Raw genomic sequence first — 20880 nt, 5'->3', positions numbered from 1 at the left:
GTAAGTACAGAATATCCCTATTAAAGCACATTAAAATACAGTTAAGTTCTGTGAAATGTCACTGAGGAAAAACAATTAATATAGTTCACACATGAATTTTCTCATGCCAGGGACTTAATTTCTGCTTTGAACAGAGTTCAGTGATTTTTAGCAGCTCATTTTTATAAAAACAATGTAGTAGAAAAATTAACTTAAAATTCCCTACAAAGTAATAGTAGAAAAACCTGTGTGCTTCTCTTCATTTTCTCTTCATTCTTTTTGCTGGCTTCTGTTATTCCTGGTTTAAATGACATGGTAAAATCCTTTGCCAGAACAGAACTTGTTTTCCACTAAAAATATAAATCATTCCAATTCAGGTTAACAGTCCATGCTTAAATGTTTCGTTACGATAAGTAGTTTATATAAGCCTCAGCTACTCCAGCTTTTGGCAGGTTAATCAAAAGGATAGTTGTAAGTTATGCATAAAACTAGTATATTATTTTATATAGGCATACGTTTAAAATAGTTTTTATATGATTGAACTAATTGAGCAAAAGAAGTTAAACCGAAGTTCATATGCAGACGTAAACTTGCTGGTGAACAAAACCTTTGTTTGTGTTTTTTTTTTTTATACTTACCCAAAATAGCTTTAACAAAGTTACAGGACTAACTGCATCCACACCCAAAGTGTGAGCTATTTTAAGCAACTCTTCTGTTTTCGTGAACTAGTCTCGATCTTTGCTTATCAAAGACTTCACATTCTAAACCTTTGAAGATAAGATTGACATATAATCCATATAACATTTATTAACAGTGATCACACTTAACCTTGATCACGCTACATAAACTCTAAATTGCTGGCATGGTACAAAAGCAAGTTCTGATGCAACTTTATATACTTCTGCTTTTCTTGAAAGTTGCCTGAGATCTCAGCAACTTTATTTTAAATCTGTGCTTATTCTAATCTTGTCTGCTCACCACAGTTAAAAACATGACTGAAGGGTGGTGAGGAGATCAGGGAGGGAAAACTGGCTCACAGTCTGGTAGTGACTCACACTTTCGGGAAGAACCTTTAGACCCTGCTGAGCCTCAGCCTTAAGAGGTTAATCACTTTTCTCTTCCTCCTCCCTGCAGAAGCTTAATTACTCCCTGTTAGCCAAATAACAACTATTTGTCATGGAGGTCCTAACCAGGGGAAAGATTACGCATTTGAACTGTTACTAATTTTGTTTTATGCCACTAAATCAGTTAAACTGCCGTCAAGGAAATAATTCAGACATATCAGGGACTCACAGTTTTCTGTTCATTGTTAGCCCAGAGAAAATCTCCCTGAACATTGGCTAGACCGCTCATTTCCATTCTCCACAGGATAACTACATGGAAGCAAACAGAAATTGAAGACCATTAAGCCAACTTTGTAGCAAACTGTGTTTCCAGTATCTGCCATTTCATAGTGATGTTTCAGTAGAGGATAAAACTAAAGCAAATGCCGGTGTTCGTGATCAATGTGTTAAAGTTCCTGAACAGGCTAGTCCCACCATAGAACATCTCAAGGAAGCACTGGGGACAGCATAAAAACCCAGTAAGTCTATTTGACATATACCGTAATCCAGTCCAAGCCATTTGAGAATATGTTTTTTCTGTTATTTTTAAATACTTTAAAAAAGTTTTATCTCTGGCTTATACACATGCCTCAAACATTCTCACTGAAACTATGTAGAAATTAAGCATGAAAATTATTTTAGGTTAAATAGGAAGCAGCATTAAATGCTGAAGCAGAACGGCAGCTCAGACTTTCCTAAAAAAAAAAAAAAGTCAATTTTCCATTCTATTTCCATTTTCCATTCCATTTCTAAGTCTTCTAAAGCAATCTTTAAAACTATTCCAGCAAAGCACCCCTACTTTATTATAGTTTTCTGCTATTTGTACACATATGCCCAACACATGCATTTCTATTGAAACTTGACAAAGAAACATAAGGAATAGGTAAAACAGAGCATTAAGTTACCTTTCAGTTCCTCCCTGGTAACACACATCTTTTTCTACACTTGTAGCTGATATGGCATTTCTCACCAAGTTACAGAACTCACCGTAGAACAGAATACCACAGATACCGTGCTTGCAGAAAGGAAGAGGAAACTAAATCCCCAGCGTGTACTGCAGCAACCATTTCATACCATGTTTTGAGATGGAAACTGGAGAGAGAAATGGTCAATGGAAAAAGCCATTTAAGGAGGGTTAGTGTAGAAGACTGACAATATTGACTCTGTATCTACAAGACCAAAAAGAGATTAAAATCCCATTTGCTAAGACATGGAACACATAAACATCTTAACAACTAAGTAGCTGAGAGTGAAAAGGGCAAACTACTGCAGATATCACCCAAGGTCAGTGAGACTACTAAAGGTTGGGAATAGGAGGTATTTCTCCTGTCCAGCCCCATCTCTATGCTGGAGAACACCTTGCCTAAAATACTTTCTTTAGTGGTACATTCTGTTGTCTGTAGATCAATAGATGAACAAGATTGTTTCCATCGGGATGCAGACAACAGAATCTTTTCCTGTACATAAATGGTAGTTCAGTAATAGCTGTGGTTTTATGTCCATCAGCCCACCTAATTGGCAGGCAGTAACCCTAGGGATATATAGCTCATTAATTAGAATTAGGCCAGTCATTCTGCTTTCACCTTAGAGTCAAACAGAGAAGTCAGTTTAGACCAGCATGATTATTCAGATGTCATGCTAAATATTGATGCTAAGTATTAGAAGGGAGTCAAGTGACTGGCAAAAGGAAGATCTTTGAAACCAATTCTTCAGATTTTTCAAGACTGTCCAGAATCTCAGATAATTTTTAAGCCTGTACAGTCTCAGACCTCTGAGCAACATGTTAAACAGTAGTAAATTTCTTCCTATTCTCATGGTTTCATTCCAGCCAGCAACTAAGCCCCACACAGCTGCTTACTCACTCACTCCCTGCTGGTGGGATGGGGGAGAGAATCAGAGGGTAAAAGTGAGAAAACTCATGGGTTGAGATAAAGACAGTTTAATAGGTAAAGCAAAAGCTGCACACTCAAACAAAGCAAAGCAAGGGATTCATTCACCAGTTCCCATCGTCAGGCAGGTGTTCAGCCATCCCCAGGAAAGTCAGGCTCCATCATGTGCAACGGTGACTTGGGAAGACAAACACCACTCGGAACATCTCCCCGTCCTTTTTCTTCCCCCAGCCTTATATGCTGAGCATGACATCATATGGTATATATTATAATATCCCTTTGGTCAGCTGGGGTCAGCTGTCCTGGCTCTGTCCCCTCCCAAATTCTTGAGCACCCCCAGCCCACTCGCTGGTGGAGAGGTGTGAGAAGCAGAAAAGACCTTGACTCTGTGTAAACACTGCTCAGTGGTAACCAAAACATCCCTGTGATATCAACACTTCTCAACCCAAATTCAAAACATAGCCTCATATGAGCTACTGTGAAGAAAATTACCCCAGCCAGAACCAGCACATCTGTATAATTAGGCACAGCAACATTCTCTCCTTGGAGCACCTTCCTTTCCCCTACCCCAATCCCATTACTACTTTGGGAAGACAGCACCTTCACCCAGCTCCAACTGTTCAAACAGAAGCGGGACCTTAATTTCCTGTGCGCTGTCCTTCCCAGTCACTGTTTCTCTCTGGAGCATTTCTCAAGACAAGAATCTACATCAGCTCAGCAGCCTCACGCTGCAGAGCTGGCTCACAGCTCGGTCTCAGACAGCTTCCACAGTTTGCTGAAGGAAGGGAAGGTTCAGGCAGGGAACAGCCCTGCTTTTGCCTCTTGCTGGGCATTGCTTTAGACCCCAGTCCTCAAGCACGGCGATAGCATATGTAGCACACACACACACAGATTTATTAAGTGTGCGTACATGTTATATACCAAATCACATTTATGGTGAAATCATGAGGATGCCTTTTCCAAGCCTACAGAACTAAGGGAGTGGGTGTGGAGGAAAAAATTAAAGTCAACACTTACCTGAACTACTGCTGGCAAGAATGCTCAGTCACTACTGCAGAACAAGATAATGCTTTCTAACATTCAGGGTCGAGTGTCATACTAGCACAGGAACACTTTAAAGACAAAAATTTTGTGTACAGTTGACTACTTTGTCCAGCAGGTGCTGCTGGAGACCACAAAACACATTAAAGATAAGGTCAAACTCATCAGCTTTGGCAGAGGGTCGAACAATGCATGGCAATTATTTTTTTCCCCAGTTCAACAAGAATAAGGTGACTAAGTATACTTTTATTCATGAGACTTTTAAATGTTATCATCTGAAGTAATGCAATGTATGAAACAGAAACCCTATTTTCAAATATACAAACAGCGCCCACCTCCATTTCTAGGTGGAGGTAAAGCTTCTCGATAACTTCATGAAAAAAACAAGTTGTCAGTAAGTTTTTCAGGTTCTACGTCTTAACTAGTTCGCATTCATCCCAGCTAAAATAAAACGTGTTACTAGGTCTGTGGTAATCGACAGCTCATATCTGGGAGGTAGGGAGAAAGCAGGAAATCAGTGAGCTGATGGGACAAGGTCAGGTTGGATGGGGCTCTGAGCAACCCGATCTAGTGCAAGATGTCTCTGCTCATGGCAGGTGGGTTGGACTAGATGACTTTTAAAGGTCCCTTCCAATGCAAACCATTCTGATTCTGTAACACTTGGAACTGGGAAAAAAAAAAAAAAAGACAACTAAATTTATTTTAGTAATTCTTGCTGGTCAACCCTGTGTGAATTCATGGCAAAAATTGCTGGGAGTGTGATATGCAATCTGTGAAAGTAGAACAACAATTTATGGTTATGCTACAGTTTCCAGCTGGAAGGTGCTAACTTCTCTTTACAGACATACCCCTCGTCCATCTGTTTGCCTTCAAGGCCAAATGTTTTTGCAATAAATTAGTAAGCTACCAAAATTACTGTAAGATTGTTTCTATTAAAAAAGAAAAACCCTTCAATGTCAGTAAAAACATACCGCTTCTCACTCAGTAAGCATCTGAACCACGGAATCACTGAATTTGGGAGTATTCATTGGAAACATTAGCATGCACTGCCAAATTCTCTGCCTCTTCTCATTGGCCACCATTGGGCCGGGATTCTCAGCCTCATCACTGGCCTCAGGAAAGCTTACGAAACTTTGAGATAAAATTTCATCATACTTACTGCTCCCATAAACTACTTAAAACCCCTGAGGCTCCTTTTTAAACATTCTCCTTGGCGCACAGGAGAGTTAAAGCATCCAAAGCCACTTCAGTTGCATGGTTTAGGATGGGCATCCCTTCCAATGGCAGGTATGAAACCAGTGACCAGCAACACAATAGAATCATAGAACCAGTTATGTTGGAAAAGACCTTTAAGATCATTGAGTCCAACCATTAACCTAACACTGCCAAGTCCACCACCTAACCATGTCCCTAAGCACCACGTCTACACATCTTTTAACACCTCCAGGGATGGTGACTCTACCACTTCCCTAGGCAGCCTGTTCCAACGCCTGACAACCCTTTCAGTGAATAAATTTTTCCTAATATTCAATTTAAACCTCCCCTGGCGCAACCTAAGCCCATTTCCTCTCGTCCTATCGCTTGTTACTTCGGAGAAGAGACCAACACCCTCCATGCTACAACCTCCTTTCAGGTAGTTGCAGACAGCGATGTCATCTCCCCTCAGCCTCCTTTTCTCCAGGCTGAACAGCCCCAGTTTCCTCAGCCGCAAAATTCCTCAGTCTGCAAATGTACAGATTACTCAATCTCCTCATCCAGATCATTGACAAAGAGATTAAACAGATCTGGCCCCAATACTGAGCCCTGGGGAACACCACTCGTGACCGGCCACCAACTGGATTTGGCTCCATGCACCTCAACTCTTTGGGCCCGGCCCTCCAGCCAGACTTTCACCCAGCAAAGAGCACACTTCTATGAGGCTGTGTAGCTACTGTGTACAGCTTATTTGCACAGCAATTCCTGTATTGATCTAACAAGCCTCTGAAAATTATCATAGGTAGATCAAATTTATTTACACTACACAGAAAGGTGTATTAAGTTTGTTGATCCACCATCAACTGATATTTACAGCTGTTTGGAAGTATGCTTTAAGAGAGGTCTCCTTTAGTGTAGATGAACATTAAAATGCTGCAACAAAACCATCAAAGATATTCTGAGTTCTCTCACAAACAAGACAGGACTATCATACAAAGTAAAAATTTAAAGGTATTCCAATCTATCTGTTTTTACTGATGAGAACTGCATATTCAGATAATAAAGTTACTTAAACCAAGCCTCTGAATTTCACTGCCATTTATGATGAGCACCGAAATCTCTTACAAATAAAAATTCTCAGCACTTTTCATTTGCTAACTGCAAAATTAGTTTATGTTAGTCCATTCAATTCACATACATCTTCTCCAAGTCACCTGCAACTCTTTAATATAGCAATGTAAAAGCTTCTCCAATAGACTAATCTATTAAGCATTTATAGATTTTACTGTGTCTTTCTTCTTTATGTGAGGTAGAATGCAAATGCATAAATATTCTGCATCCATGCCACAGAACATGCTGTTATTGTGTACCCTGGACTATCCTGATTCCTCCCACTGTTCTTCCAAACCAGCAGTTCTCTTCCCATTTTCAGCAATTCATGAGTTTTCCCCTCCTTACCTCAGACCCAGGTCTTTCTTCACATAGTTTCATCTAGTCCTCCATCTTCACAGTTATGGGTTCCACTTCAAATCTTCCAGGGGCTTCATCTTTCCATCATGCAGTACCATTCATTTCTGAAGCTGTAGAGACAGACTGCTATAGATACTAATGCACACACTGTGGTGTTTCTCTCCTAACATAACTACCAGCGAGTATGTTACCTCTGTCCCGCTCTCATGAGAGGGAATCACAAGCATTATGCAGGAGCAGGATGCAGATCTGATCAGGACTTGCCATAGTATATTCCTGACTCAATATTTTATTTCCACAGCTACAGTTAAATAAGTGTTAGACAATATTAAACAAAACTTTTAACTTTAATATTCAAATTCAACACTATTAAGAACAAATAGAGCAAAAATGGGAAACATTGTTCCAACTAAAATTAATGAAGCCAAGCCAGTAATTAGAACAGTTCTATTTTTTAGCAACATCTGTCAGCCTAGGTCCAACATCAGTACAGGTTCTGACAGCCACATTCTGTTCATTTTGGAACTTAAAACTGAATAGTCAAGCTTTGACTGCTGGCATCTCAAACTGCAGTTTCAGTATAGTATACTATAAGCACGATCAAACTTATGTACATAAACAATGAAGAACAACCTGAACACTTAAACTAAACAATTATTTACAAGTATTCCAACATTAAAAAAAAATGTACAATAGCCTCAAGAATGGGCAACTGAAGAGAATATCAACATTTAGAGAACCTTATTAGAAAGAATTACAAAACATCAATAGCCAAGACATTAACAATTGCACTACACTAATACAGAATCCAAATATTAAATTGGTGCATTATTTCACAATGCACTAGCTTCGAGAGAAAGATGCTGCCTTCACTAAAATGCAGCTTAGATTTGTTTCACGTAATTGTTTTAACAAGAAGCCTATTAACACAATAATGATTGTTTTAATGCTACAGTTTACAGCGAGGACAACAAACTAAAAATAGCAGCAGTTCCACATGGCACTTATTTCCACAGGTTTCTAAGCTGTGGTTTATGCAATGCCTACAAAGTGCTCCCAGTTGAATATACAAATAAAATTCACAATAAAAGTCTACCTGACATCAGGTACATTGAGTGTAGGTGGCCTTAAAAGCCCGTCTTTCAAAATTTATTCCCCTCTACTCCAAAAAAAAAAATCAGTTAACTACCAAAGCAAGGCCCCTTCCCTCCCTCTTAAATATCATTAAGGGATATTACTTGTTATTACAATGCTGTAACACTACAAAGCAGCACACCACTATAGTGGTTAACCCTGGGAAAATGTAACATCTAACAGTGTAACTGAAAGTCTTAGGGATTAACATCCAGGATCCTCTATAGACAAGATAGTAACTGAGTCCATTAACTCAAAAGGTTAATATAGCTAATCAGCCATATTGTACAAGTAAAAACCAGAAGCAACTCCTGTAAAACTAGAGACACTAATTAAAGACGGGACAAGAAACCAGGAATTGAAAGCTTCCTTCAATTCCTTAGGCTTCAGTCCAGCAGAGATGCTATAGCCATCCTCAGTAGTTCTTTTAGACTTCATAGTTAGTATATAGTAAGACTAACTGAGCGGTTCATTTTCTTTCCAATGAGTCGCGATGGTCTATTCTGTGTTGTAGATCTAGTTGTCATTCTGTCAGTGAACAATGCTCGCTCCTCAGCTGCAGCCTTTGCCATCTGCGCCTTCTTCAGCTCTCTGCAAGGCATAGAGAGAGTCACACTTAAGCAACAGTATCGGTAAGGACTCCCAGGCGTATCACAGCGAGAGTGTTTCAAATGAATCACAGCAGTTCAGAACTCATGTCTTTCCATCAGTTTAGGTTATACTAAGACCATTATCATTCACATCCATCTGTTTACAACCCAGAGGACAGAAGTGGGATGTTTGTTACTTGTCTAGATATTCATTCTTTCGAACAAGGGAAGGAAATGACAGATTCACACAACTCAGATTTTAAAATCCAGCCTTTTATAAGCAGCTCAACACTTCAGTTACCTTCTACATGCTATACGATAAATCACTGAAGAGCTAATTACTTAGGTTTATCCAAAAGAAGCATTCAGCCACAACTGAACTTCTGCAGGAGATTCAGACAGAGCTTAGATGAATGTAATTGGCAACAGTCGACTCAGGAAGCACCCTTTTCCTTTTGCATACCCACATCAAAAGCTTATCACAACCTAAATCTTTATTGCCTAACAGAAAAACTTCATCCCAAAACCGCAAGGCTGAGTCACTGAAGGTAGCACAGGCCATTGTCCCCGTGCAATACTCCGTCAACTATTCAGTTTCAGGGAATTACCAATACTCAGTCTGAGGATGAAGTTAAATAAAACTCTGAAATAGTCTGACTAAAGAGCAAAGTTATCTTTATGAAGGGTTTCCCCACACACCCCTTTGGTCCTTGCCTTAAATGTTGACAATGGCTAAGTGTCAGGATTCCCCCCATAATCTTTTCCTTGTCCTATCCCAAACTACCCCTCAAATAATTTTCTCTTCTGTAAGAGCTATTACTTGTAATCTCACTTCACATCTGGAGCCCAAGATCAAATTTTATAAGCTTGCTGCATATTGGTGTAGGTGTACTTAGTTCTAAGTTGCATGTTTTAGTATAATAAGCTACTACCATTCTTAGAAGCCAAAGTATTATTGATTAACACCCACGTCCCAACTAATCCTTCCCACATTATCACTATATCAGTTCACTGCAGGAGAATGCAATCAATTTTCAGTCACCTTCCCTAAAGACTGGATGCCAGTCACAAATGGACAGCCACCCACCACACCATTACCAAGTAATTAAGTTTTACAATATACTCCCATTCTTCCCTAGAAGTCTAATCTTGAATTCTTCCTTCCTCTGAAGAAGATGACACAGTAGAAAAGCTGAGTTTCCTAACAAGAATTCCTTTCACTGATGATACCTTGCATACACAAGTATGGTATGTATCTTAAATGGGTCGAGTGCAGGAGTGTTAAAAAACCAAAATAAAACATAAACCAAAAGTACCTACACCTGAACTATTTTATGGAACACTATCCTACACAATGTTAAAAATTACTGCGGCCAAGTGTTCCTTTTAAAACACTCTTGTTGCCAAGCCAGAAGCAGTCTTCACAAAACATTAGCTTTGCCAACTTATCCTTTGACATGATACAAAAATATGTTGCCTTTGTACAAAACAAGCAAGTTACCTCAACAAATCTGTCCTTGAATAACCTGCACAAACTGTCAAATTACTCCTTATGCAGTCAGTGTAATTCATAGGAGGATTATAAAGATAACCATCTAAAAAGGCAAGTCTGGCTACATTCAGACTGTAGCATGGCAAGATAAGCAGATAGCAACAGAGACAATCCAAACATGAAGTTAACATCTTCATTCAACACAAGCCAGTCAGAAAGTAACCAGTGTTCTATATTCCCTCTTAAAAGCCTGCCTATTACACATATGTGCAAAGTTAACAACAGTGAAAGATTCAAATGATAACTTCTTAACTTACTAACTCTTTCTCTGAAACTTAAGCAGAAATCAGACTTTCCTAAAGGGAATATCTTCTTCAAAGCTTTAATTCAGCGTTGAGTGTTTGAGCGAGGGGTAGGACAAGATGACCTCCCAATACAAAAGATTCTCTGGTAACCTAATAATACTGCTGTGTACAAGTCGAATTAGTCCAAAAACATTCCTGATGTGCTCTTTCATTTAAGTTCAAACTAGCTCATATAAGTCATGTTTTCCAACATGTTTCAGCGTAAAGATGACCTGGGAAAAATATAGACTCAAATAGTATAGATTTAAGTTACACTCTACAAGTCACAAAAGTATGCATTATGCTTGAAACATTTTTTAAAAACTGTAATGTTTTGCATGCCTTGAATACTAATAGTGTAGTTGAGATTCCCTTAGGGCATTCAAGAAGTTCCTTCTGTGGAAAAAGCTCCTTTTGAAGTTATGTAACCCACTTTGTACTCTCAGGTATGGACCTGCATACAGATTTGTGGACCTGATGCAGAAACAAGGACGGTCCTGTTTTATCATCACTCTACTCTTATATGAAAACCCATTAGAAATTAAGTTATATTTAAGGACCTCAAGGAACTACTTACTTCTGCAGGAGCGAGTTTTTGAACTTTTCAGCATTCAGTTCTATCCGGAGCTGCTCTGCACTCTTTTTTGCTGCAGAGAGAAGCACTGAATGCTTGACTAGTCCCACAGCCGAAGGCCTTTTCTCGGGATCAGGATTAATCATAACCTTGGAAGAAAAGAAAATAAGGCGTTCTATTTAATGCCAGTAATACAGTAAATCACACTAATCAGCGAGCCACTAGGTACAAGAGTTCTTACTTTTAGTAAGTCTAGTAATTCTTGGGAAAGCACTTGTGGTATTCTAGGTAGTTTTCCTTGTCGAATTTCATGCCATTGGTCCCCATTGCTTGGAAGTGGTTCAGCCCCAGCAGCACAGACAACAGTCAGAGCAAGAGCAAAAATATCCGCTTTTGGCAAATGCATGTAGTTCTTGAAAAATAAAGAAAAATAAATTTACTACATGTACCACCCAGTGTAAGAAGAAATCTAACACACAGCTAAATTATTCAGCACTGAGCATATCTACAACAATACATTCCCCTTTAAAGAACTTTGAGTGTTTCAAGGTGATACTATTCAGGAAGTTCCTCCTCCAGCAAGGAGGTGGCAGACAGCAACTCAATTACTGCAAACAAAACAGCATGCAGACCCAACATCACTCTTTTCCACAAACAGAATGGTTACCTCTTGCAGGACTTCATTTGCAAGAAAGCGGCTATCACCTTCCTCCACTTGTGGGCTAGATACTCGAGTTACATGACCAAGGTCACCTGAAAAAAAGAAAAGAAAGTTATTTTTCAGAATCACAGAAGGTTAGGGATTGGAAGGGACCTCAAAAGATCATCTAGTCCAATCCCCCTGCCAGAGCAGGAACACTTAGGTGAGGTTACACAGGAAGGCGTCCAGGCGGGTTTTCAATGTCTCCAGAGAAGGAGACTCCACAACCTCCCTGGGCAGCCTGTTCCAGTGTTCGTCACCCTCACTGAGAAGAAGTTTCTTCTCAAATTTAAGGGGAACCTCTTGTGTTCCAGCTTGAACCCATTACCCCTTGTCTTACTGTTGGGTTGTCACCGAGAAGAGCCTGGCTGCATCCTCGTGACACCCACCCTTTATATATTTATAAACATTGATGAGGTCACCCCTCAGTCTCCTCTTTTCCAAGCTAAAGAGACCCAGCTCCCTCAGCCTTTCCTCATAAGGGAGATGCTCCACTCCCTTAATCATCTTTGTGGCCCTGCGCTGGACTCTCTCCAGCAGTTCCCTATCCTTCTTGAACTGAGGGGCCCAGAACTGGACACAATATTCCAGATGAGGTCTCACCAGGGCAGAGTAGAGGGGAAGCAGAACCTCTCTGGACCTACTAACCGCCCCCCTTCTAATACACCCCAGGATGCCATTGGCCTTCTTGGCCACAAGGGCACAGTGCTGGCTCATGGTCATCCTGCTGTCCACCAGGACCCCCAGGTCCCTTTCCCCTACACTGCTCTCTAATAGGTCATTCCCCAACCTATACTGGAACCTGGGGTTGTTCCTGCCCAGATGTAAGACTCTACATTTTCCCTTGTTGTATTTCATTAAATTTTTCCCCGCCCAACTCTCTAGCCTGTCCAGATCTCGCTGGATGGCAGCACGGCCTTCTGCCATGTCAGCCACTCCTCCCAGTTTGGTGTCATCAGCAAACTTGCTGATAGTACACTCAATTCCCTCATCCAAGTTGTTGATGAATATATTGAATAATACTGGTCCCAGAACTGACCCTTGAGGCACTCCACTAGATACAGGCCTCCAATTAGACTCTGCTCCATTGACCACGACTCTCTGGCTTCTTTCCTTCAGCCAGTTTGCGGTCCACCTCACTACCCGATTGTCCCGTCCACACTTCCTCAGTTTAGCCGTGAGGATGCTGTGGGAGACTGTGTCAAATGCTTTACTGAAGTCAAGGTAGACCACATCCACCGCTCTGCCATCATCAATCCACCTTGTTATGTCTTCATAAAAGGCTATGAGGTTGGTCAAGCACGACTTCCCCTTGGTGAAGCCATGTTGACTGTCCCTGATGACCCTCTTATCCTTGATATGTCTTAAGATGGCACCAAGGATAAGGTGTTCCATCACTTTCCCAGAGATGGAGGTGAGGCTGACCGGTCTATAGTCGCCCGAGTCCTCCTTCTTGCCCTTTTTGAAGACCAGAGTGACATTTGCTTTCCTCCAGTCCTCAGGCACCTTCCCCGTTTCCCAAGACTTGGCAAAGATGATAGAGAGTGGTCCAGCAATGACTTCAGCCAGCTCCCTCAGCACCCGCGGGTGCATCCCATCTGGACCCATGGATTTATGGATGTCCAGATTGCTTAATTGCTCCCCAACCCAGTCCTCACCAACTGAGGCAAACTCCTCCATTGCCCTGCCTTCCTCTGGGGCCTCAGGGGTACGGGGCTCCTCAGGACAGCCTCCGGCAATGCAGACAGAGACAAAGAAGGCATTCAGTAATTCTGCCTTCTCTGTATCTTCTGTCACCAGGGCACCCATCCCATTCATCAGTGGGCCTACATTGCCTCTGGTGTTAGTTTTATCTGCCATGTATTTGAAAAAGCTCTTTCTGTTGTCCTTGACCCCTCTTGCCAGGTTTAACTCTAAGGAGGCCTTTGCTTTCCTAGTTGCCTCCCTACATTCTTTAACAACAGCCTTATATTCTTCCCAAGTGGCCAGCCCCTCCTTCCATGATTTGTAAACTCTCCTCTTCCACTTGAGTCTGCCCAGCAGTTCCCTGTTTAACCATGCAGGTCTCCTGGCTCCCCTCCTTGACCTCCTACGTGTCGGGATGCACTGATCTTGAGCTTGGTAGAAGCAGTCCCTGAATGTTAACCAACTATCTTGGGCCCCTTTACCTTCAAGCAGCCTTGCCCAGGGGATTTCCCCCAGCAATTGTTTGAAAAGGCCAAAGTTGGCCCTGCTGAAGTCCAGGGTTGCAATTCTGCTTGGTATTCTGCTCCCAGAAGACAAATAGACAATGCAATTCTTTTAAGCATAACTGTGCTGCTTCTCACCTATTTTAAATATTACTCTATCAGATGACCAGTCATCATCATCACCTTCTTCTGAAGTTGTACTTGGGACTGATGTCCTAGATATAAAAATATTACCTGAAAAAGAGAAGAATTGTTTTTAAAAAAAAAAAAAGTCCAATTTCTACTTTATCTAGTTTCACTACAGTGTGCTTTAGCCACACAGAAATTTTAGTTGTATACATACCAAGTTAGTAGAGCAAGAAAGAAACTGTAACACTCGCTCTGGCCCCTCTGCTGGGAAGGGAGCCAAGCGTTATGCAAGTAGAGCCAATTACACAAAAAGAACCCAAGATAAACTCAACAACAGTTTGCTAGCCAATTTTATAACCGATATCTTTGTACTGCTGTTTAGAACTTCGGTGAAGAATCTACAGTTAGAAAGGTGTGGCTAACTGCTCATTTTTCTACAACAGATTAAATTAACTGAGGAAGTTGTCAATACAGAGTAAAGCAGTTAACAAACTTACTAGGTTTGATATCCATGTGTACCAGTGACATTGAATGAATATACTTCAAGCCTCGAGCCACCTGAAGTAGCAGGTCCTTCAGTTCTGGTTCAGTAAAATAACGCATATTCCTGTAATTTTCACTTATGGCATCTGCTAAGCTGCCACCTAAGACAACATTAAAGAAAACAACTCATTATTTTATACCAAACAGTTGACAAAGTAATGATAACTTTCTTCCAAAAGTACAACTGGCTTCCAAAATTAACAGTGAATATATGAAGAACTTGCTGATGATACATAGGAAGTGTAAAATCTAGTGCTGTATCCCCTCTTTACAGCCACGTAATATATCAAAATTATTTTTTTGCTGTAGTTGCCATGCAAATTACAGGATACCAATACAAGGAAAAAGACCTCTCTCCCTCTTCCAGATCTCTGGCAGGCTATCAACAATGGCAAAAAGCTTCAGAGATCAGGTCCACTTCGCTTTTTAAAGGGCACTCTCTGGTAATTTTCTCTATTCCATCTTGTACTACTGTACAGAAGAAAGAACAGTTTTGCTGCTCGCAAATGTCTCACTGTACTTCCAATATGCTCAAACACTTAAGACTTTTTCTGCAATTTTTTATAGTTTTTGCTTCATATATCTGATATGCCTTCTCCAACAGAAAGGAACATCAGCCACATTTGAGACAATGATGGTATAAGCAATGTGTAGGGCAATCAATTCCTAACTAGTGCTAGGGATTTGTAGAGATACCTGTAGATCTTCAAAAATTAGATTTTTGGAAGCAAGTTCAGAACAAGCGATAAAACTTTACTTACCATTGCAATATTCATTTTGTATAAGCATATGATCATCTTCTGCCCATGCAGAGTAGTATCTTACTACATGTGAATGCTGTCCCAGAACTGCATGTGCATAGACCTCTCTTAAAGCATTTTGCCTGTTAGTCACAAAAAATAACAGCACACAGTATTACGAAGGGAAATAAGTTCAATTTCAGCTTCATAGGAACGCTTATTATCATACACCTCTGCCAGCTCAGGTTTGTAATTAAAATCTCCATATTCAGTTCTGTGGCATGGTAAGGTAGATTCGCATTTATATCCCAACAGCTAATATAATTTAGATTGTATTTACAGGCTAAGTATATGAACATCAAAACCCAGATTTTGTTGCAGATAATTCTTGAGGGAGTTGCCACTTCCATTACGTACTTTCCAAGCAGCAGTAGCAGCAAGCTTTGAGAAGCATCACTGAAGTTTTAGGAAAAAACTAATTATGATCATAAGCCAGAAGTATGACTGAACTCAACATTCCTGACTTCTTGTGTATAAGTCTGGTATGTAATTTCAAGCAATTTAAACTTGTGGAGTTTTATATTATAACTATTACAACAGTAGGGGAAAAAGCCATGAATCACAGACTCATTCACAAATGCCAAAAAATACTCCAAAACTGACTTAACTAATCTGCATGTCACTCAAGTGGACATGATGAGGACCCACTTGAAAATATTGCTTTCCTTTCATATCTCAAAGGCTCATCACTGCAGTTTACTCATACAGTCCCCTCCTGCCATTAATGCAAGTAAGCATTATTCTAATTTTCCAGATGAGAAAAATCTGTTTCCACACAGAACATTGGGACAACGTCTGCTAGGAGAAAGGCCCAGTAGCCTTTCCTCTGCAGTACTGCACAGTGCCCAGGAGAAAAAAAAAAAAAAAAAGTAAAGTGACTTCAAAATTGTACGTTTTACATTTAGTTCGTGTATATTTATAGTTTTCTCTTAAATGCCTTGCCTAGAAACCAATACAAAGAGACATGGGAGGAAAAAGCACCAAGAGGTGATTTAACTTTTAATAGCAGGAAATACTTACTCATCCACTGAGCCAGCTAAGGGCTTCTTGGATCGCTTTATTGCATAGATGCAGCCATCAAGCCTCTTCACACATTTAAACACAGAACCGAATTCACCAGATCCGATCTTCTCCAGCTCATGAAATTCAGTTGCATATCGTGACTTCATATTACTTTCTGTTATTGTTATCCTCTGCAAAATTTAGAAAGGAAAATACTTAGATCTGCAGATACACAAACTGCCAAACTTAGTATCAAGTTCTACAGATTAATTACCTTAGCAGGTCTGATTGTTTCATCTTCAGGCTCTCCATCACTTGCTTCCATGTCCTCTCCACAAGAGCTGAAATTCACACTAGTTACTTTTGCAGAAGTAATATGGCTTAAGTAAACTTAAAACTGAAGTCTAGCAGCTGTTGATTTTTCTGAGATCTAATTCTCCCATTCTAGCTACGCTTAACTAATTGAATTCTATTTATTTGTAAATGCAAACTCATAGAATAAAGGTACCATGCTAATATCTTTGTAATTTATTTCTTCATGTTTCATAGTAGTATTTAATGTGATTTTCCCTCCTCAAATAAAGACTATTTACATAGCTCATTCAGTCAGGTAAAGACTGCAGGACACGGCCTAGTCTATCCTCGCTGCATAATCAAAAGATCTAATGCTAAATAGTTATTTCATAATATCTTGTATCTCAAAGCAGATACTTTGAGAGCTATATTATGCATGACTAACGGATTTTCAAGGAAAAGTACTTTCATAGGAGCAACTCGTAACAAAACTTTTACAGCTAAAAGTAGTTCTAAAGATAAGCTTAACAAAAGAAGATACAAGTTACTCACTCATTCCAGTGTGTTCTCTTCCTCCTACGACATTTTCCTTCAGAGTTGTGAAGGAACATGGAATCAGGAGTGAAGGGATTGATGTTCACATGAGGTGTTTGTCTAATATCTTCTTCTTGCCTCTCTGATCTCCCAACATTCATAAATAGAGAACCCCCTCGAAGTTTGACTGAGCTGGAGCCTATTCCTTGTGCTTTAGAAAGCAAACTCTGTATTTAAAAAAGAAAAAAAAAAAAAAAAAAAAAAGACCAAAAAAGACATTTATAGCCTCCATATTGCTTTAGACGTAAACAGCAGGTCATGTTTGAAAGGCATCATTACAATATTGTCTAATCAAAGTTAGCATGAGTTATTTAAATACCTGCATCTCCATCAAAAAGAATTCCAAATAAACTATCAGGCTTTACACTCCACACAAAAACAATTAAAGGAAACACTGAATGTTAAAATAATTTTTAAAAGACAGGAAAGACTATGAGAGCAGTGTTTTTCTGTCCTTAATCATATAATCACCTAAACTTGTTGGACAATTCTTTGTCCATGAAACGAACACAGATAAAACTCATGGACCATCCTGTCCTCTGTCACTGTGATTTTCACATATGGAGTTCAGATGAGACACATAAATTATCTTTGGTAACTACAAATTTAGCTGGCAAACTAAAAAAAAAAAAAAAGAAAAAAAAGGTAATAAAAGATTTAATATTGATGCGCAGATGCCTCTTCACGAACCTACAAAAAGTTACTCAAGAATTGACAGCACTGTTGCGCTGTCAGTTCAATACCCGAAACAGATCTTTTGAGTGGTTGGGCATTTTCCAGGCACAGGATGAAACCTCTCTCAGGTAGGCAGGGCAGTTTGCACCTGAGACTCCTACATGCTGGTGAGGATGCCAACCACTGATCTCTTCAGATCACGAGCCGGATTATTGCCTTATCCTAGCAACACCTTACAAAATACTGAATTGACATAACTAAAGCCCCAAACCACCATCTGGAAGAAGGCTCAATACTTGGGAATCTCAACTGCACTCCCCAAATCTGGGCTAGATTAAGACTTTTAGGTCACTGTGTGTCTCAACACACATTTCACTACTTCCACAGGCCACCTTAACCAAATGATTCTTCCAGATTCCAAAGATAATGTCTCCAAGATAGCTCATGTACAACTGGGGCACCTAACTTGAGAATCCCACTGAATCGCAGCGTTAAGACCTTGATTTTAGTATCACAATCCACAAGGCTCTTGCATCGCTCAAGTGTCTGCTCCTGATTTAGTAAAATACCATCACCAATTTACGATTTCCAAACATGTACCACTGATTTCTACCAGTGAAATGTCATTTGAGATGGGAGCTGTAGAAAACCAATTAACAAGGTTGCCTTCCTCGCACCTTAAATCAGTTGTTTTCAATCTATAGTCTATAGACCCCTGGGAGATTATCCCCAAGGATTATCCCTGGATTACTTTTAAAGGGCTATACAAAAAGTAATGAAGAAAGGAAGCCCATTAACACTAGATTTAAATTCACCATACGGTGTTAATTTACATGAGTGTCGAGTTCAAAAGTTGAAACGCCTTCCAAAAGTCTGCTATTGACGGAGTTACCTATCCCTTTCAGCTTTCTAACCCATCAGTTTAACAGCACCGGCTACTCAAATAGCCTTTTACATTTGGTGCGAAATAGCTAACGCACACCCTGCACTGGCTTACAGTACAAGAGCAGAACTCAAGAGCCCAATTCGGGCTTTAACTTTCTGGTTATAAAGGTACAAATGCCCACACGACGCTAAAATATTTAGTTTTAAGAGTTTCATGTTCTAGTTCAATCTTTTAAAAAAACCCTTTTCCACAAAATATAGTAAAAGCAGGGTAAAGATATTTATAGATGAATTATACATAAAACCGCGTTTATAAATATTTTGTATGTACAAGGGGGGACCGTGCCACGCCCCCAGTCACCCTACGGGACAAACCGCACGACTGGGGGGCGCGGCGCTGCTGTCCCTCCCCCGTTCGCCCAGGCCGTGGCCGGTGGGCGGGCAGCGCGGAGCGCACCGGGCAGCGCACCGAGCGGCGCCGGGCCGGGCCCGCGGAGCCACGCGGCGGGGCGGTGCCCGCGGCCGCCCGCCCCTCGCCCCCCCGGCCCCCCCTACTGGGCCCACCGGCGCGCGGGGCCGAGCGGCGCGTCGCCCCCCGCGGTTACATAACCGTAACGGACGGGCTGTGGGCAGGTCCCGGGGCAGCCGCCAAGTTGCCGTTACGGGCCGGCGGGTGGTGCAAGCGGCTCGCGGGGCGACCCCGCCCGCACTCGGGTCCCCACCGCCCCCTGCCCACCCCCCTCCCGCATCAACCGCCGGGCACGGCCCGGCCCCCGAGCCCTGCCCGGCCCAGCGCCCCCTCCGCCCTCACCCCGGGCAGGCCGGCCAGGGGATCCCGCGGCGCGGCGGGGCCGGCCGGGGCCTCACCTTGGGGGTGTGCGGCGTGTCGAAGAGGCGCAGCTTGCGGAACGTCTTGTGAGGCGGCGTGCCGGGGTACTCGGGCAGCGGCGAGCTGGGCTCCTCGCTCCTCAGCCGGTAACCGCCGGCCGCCGGGTGCGGCGGGGAGCGCCCGCAGTAGCGGCGGCCCTTGTGGGGGGGCGGCGATGAGGGCGAGCCGGCCATGAAATAGGCTCCGGGCGACTTCACGGGAGAGGAGCCGAACCCCTCCTCCTCCCACGAGTCCCCCTCGTCAGGCAGCGCCGCCGCCGCCGGCTCCATCTCCTCCTCCTCCTCCTCCTCCAGCAGGGGCGGGTCGCCCCGCGCCGGAGTGCGAGCCGCCGAGAGCGGCGAGTCCGCCTCCTGGAAAGCCGAGTCCTCCCCGGTGCTGTTGCCGCTGCTGCCGCCTTCCTCCTCCTCGTCCTCGTCCTCCTCCTCGCAGTCGCTGTGGCCGCTCAGGAACAGCAGTTTCTGCCGGATCGGGGCAGCCGCCCGCCGGGCCGAGACCCGCCGCGGCGGCGCCGCCTGCTGCAAGCTGAGAAAGCTCATGGCGCTTCGCTGCGAGCCCCGCTCACGGCCGAACCCGACCGCGCCGCGCCCGCTGTCGCTGCTCCGCTCCGGATTTCCGCGGGCTCCCCGCGCTGCGCCCCTGGGTGCGGTGGCGGCTCCGCACGGCGCTGCCCCCGGGCACCGCTCGCCTCGCGCTGTTCGGACTCCGCGGCTTTCCCGCGACCGTTAATCACGTGGCACGCACGCCAGCCAATCACGCCCGCCCACCCAGTTTGAAAACACGGAGGGCGGGGGCGGACCTACACACGGCCGCGTCACGAGGCGCTTTGGCGCGAACGGCGGGGGCGGGGCGGGGGCGGGGTTCGCCACCCGAAACCAGCCCCGGGGCGGCCGCACGTACGTGGGCGCCCGGTGAGGCGCGGGCGCGGCGCCATCTTAGCCCGGGGGCGCGGCCGCACCCAGCGGCGGCGGAGCCCGGGGAGCGGGCGTTGAACGGGTGCTGCCCGGAGCCGCGCGGCCCTCTGAGGGTGCGGCTGCTGCCGCACAGCGAGTGTTCGGTTTCTGGAAGAGTGTGCAAAAATCTTCCTTCCGTGTGCCCGAGAACAATAACTTCTTTCAGGGCAGTTAAAGAGAGCCTTTTTTAGCTGAAGAAAAAAATACGTTCCGAATAACTCTATTCACATGATCTGAAATGCAGTCAGAAACACAGGAGCCTCACACACAACACCCCATGCTCTTAACAATAACTCCTGCAAGACACTTTCAATCGAACCCAAAGTCTCAGCACAGCAAATGTGATACACAGTGGATGTTTATCAGGCTGTCCCTCTACAGATGCCACAACTTTGCCTCTTGGCTTCATTTTCCATCTAG

The 20880-nt window shown here is 42.8% G+C and overlaps 1 protein-coding gene across 1 annotated transcript; it reads right to left on the bottom strand.

Annotated features, from left to right (window-relative positions):
* Positions 1-7090: 7090 nt before the first annotated feature.
* On the bottom strand, positions 7091-20218 carry WEE1 (WEE1 G2 checkpoint kinase). The gene is made up of 11 exons (XM_065636098.1): positions 19489-20218; positions 17020-17228; positions 16448-16514; positions 16192-16364; positions 15133-15254; positions 14326-14472; positions 13838-13933; positions 11478-11563; positions 11052-11222; positions 10814-10959; positions 7091-8401 (listed from the first exon to the last, which is right to left on the bottom strand). The coding sequence occupies exons 1-11, from the start codon at positions 20044-20046 to the stop codon at positions 8251-8253; spliced, it is 1926 nt and encodes a 641-aa protein (XP_065492170.1). The 5' UTR covers positions 20047-20218; the 3' UTR covers positions 7091-8250.
* Positions 20219-20880: the final 662 nt, after the last annotated feature.

This window comes from Caloenas nicobarica, chromosome 5 (genome assembly GCF_036013445.1).
Source record: "Caloenas nicobarica isolate bCalNic1 chromosome 5, bCalNic1.hap1, whole genome shotgun sequence".
In the NCBI taxonomy this organism is placed as follows: domain Eukaryota; kingdom Metazoa; phylum Chordata; class Aves; order Columbiformes; family Columbidae; genus Caloenas; species Caloenas nicobarica.
Note: the sequence above shows the minus strand (reverse complement) of the source record. Positions and strands in the feature narration are given on the sequence as shown.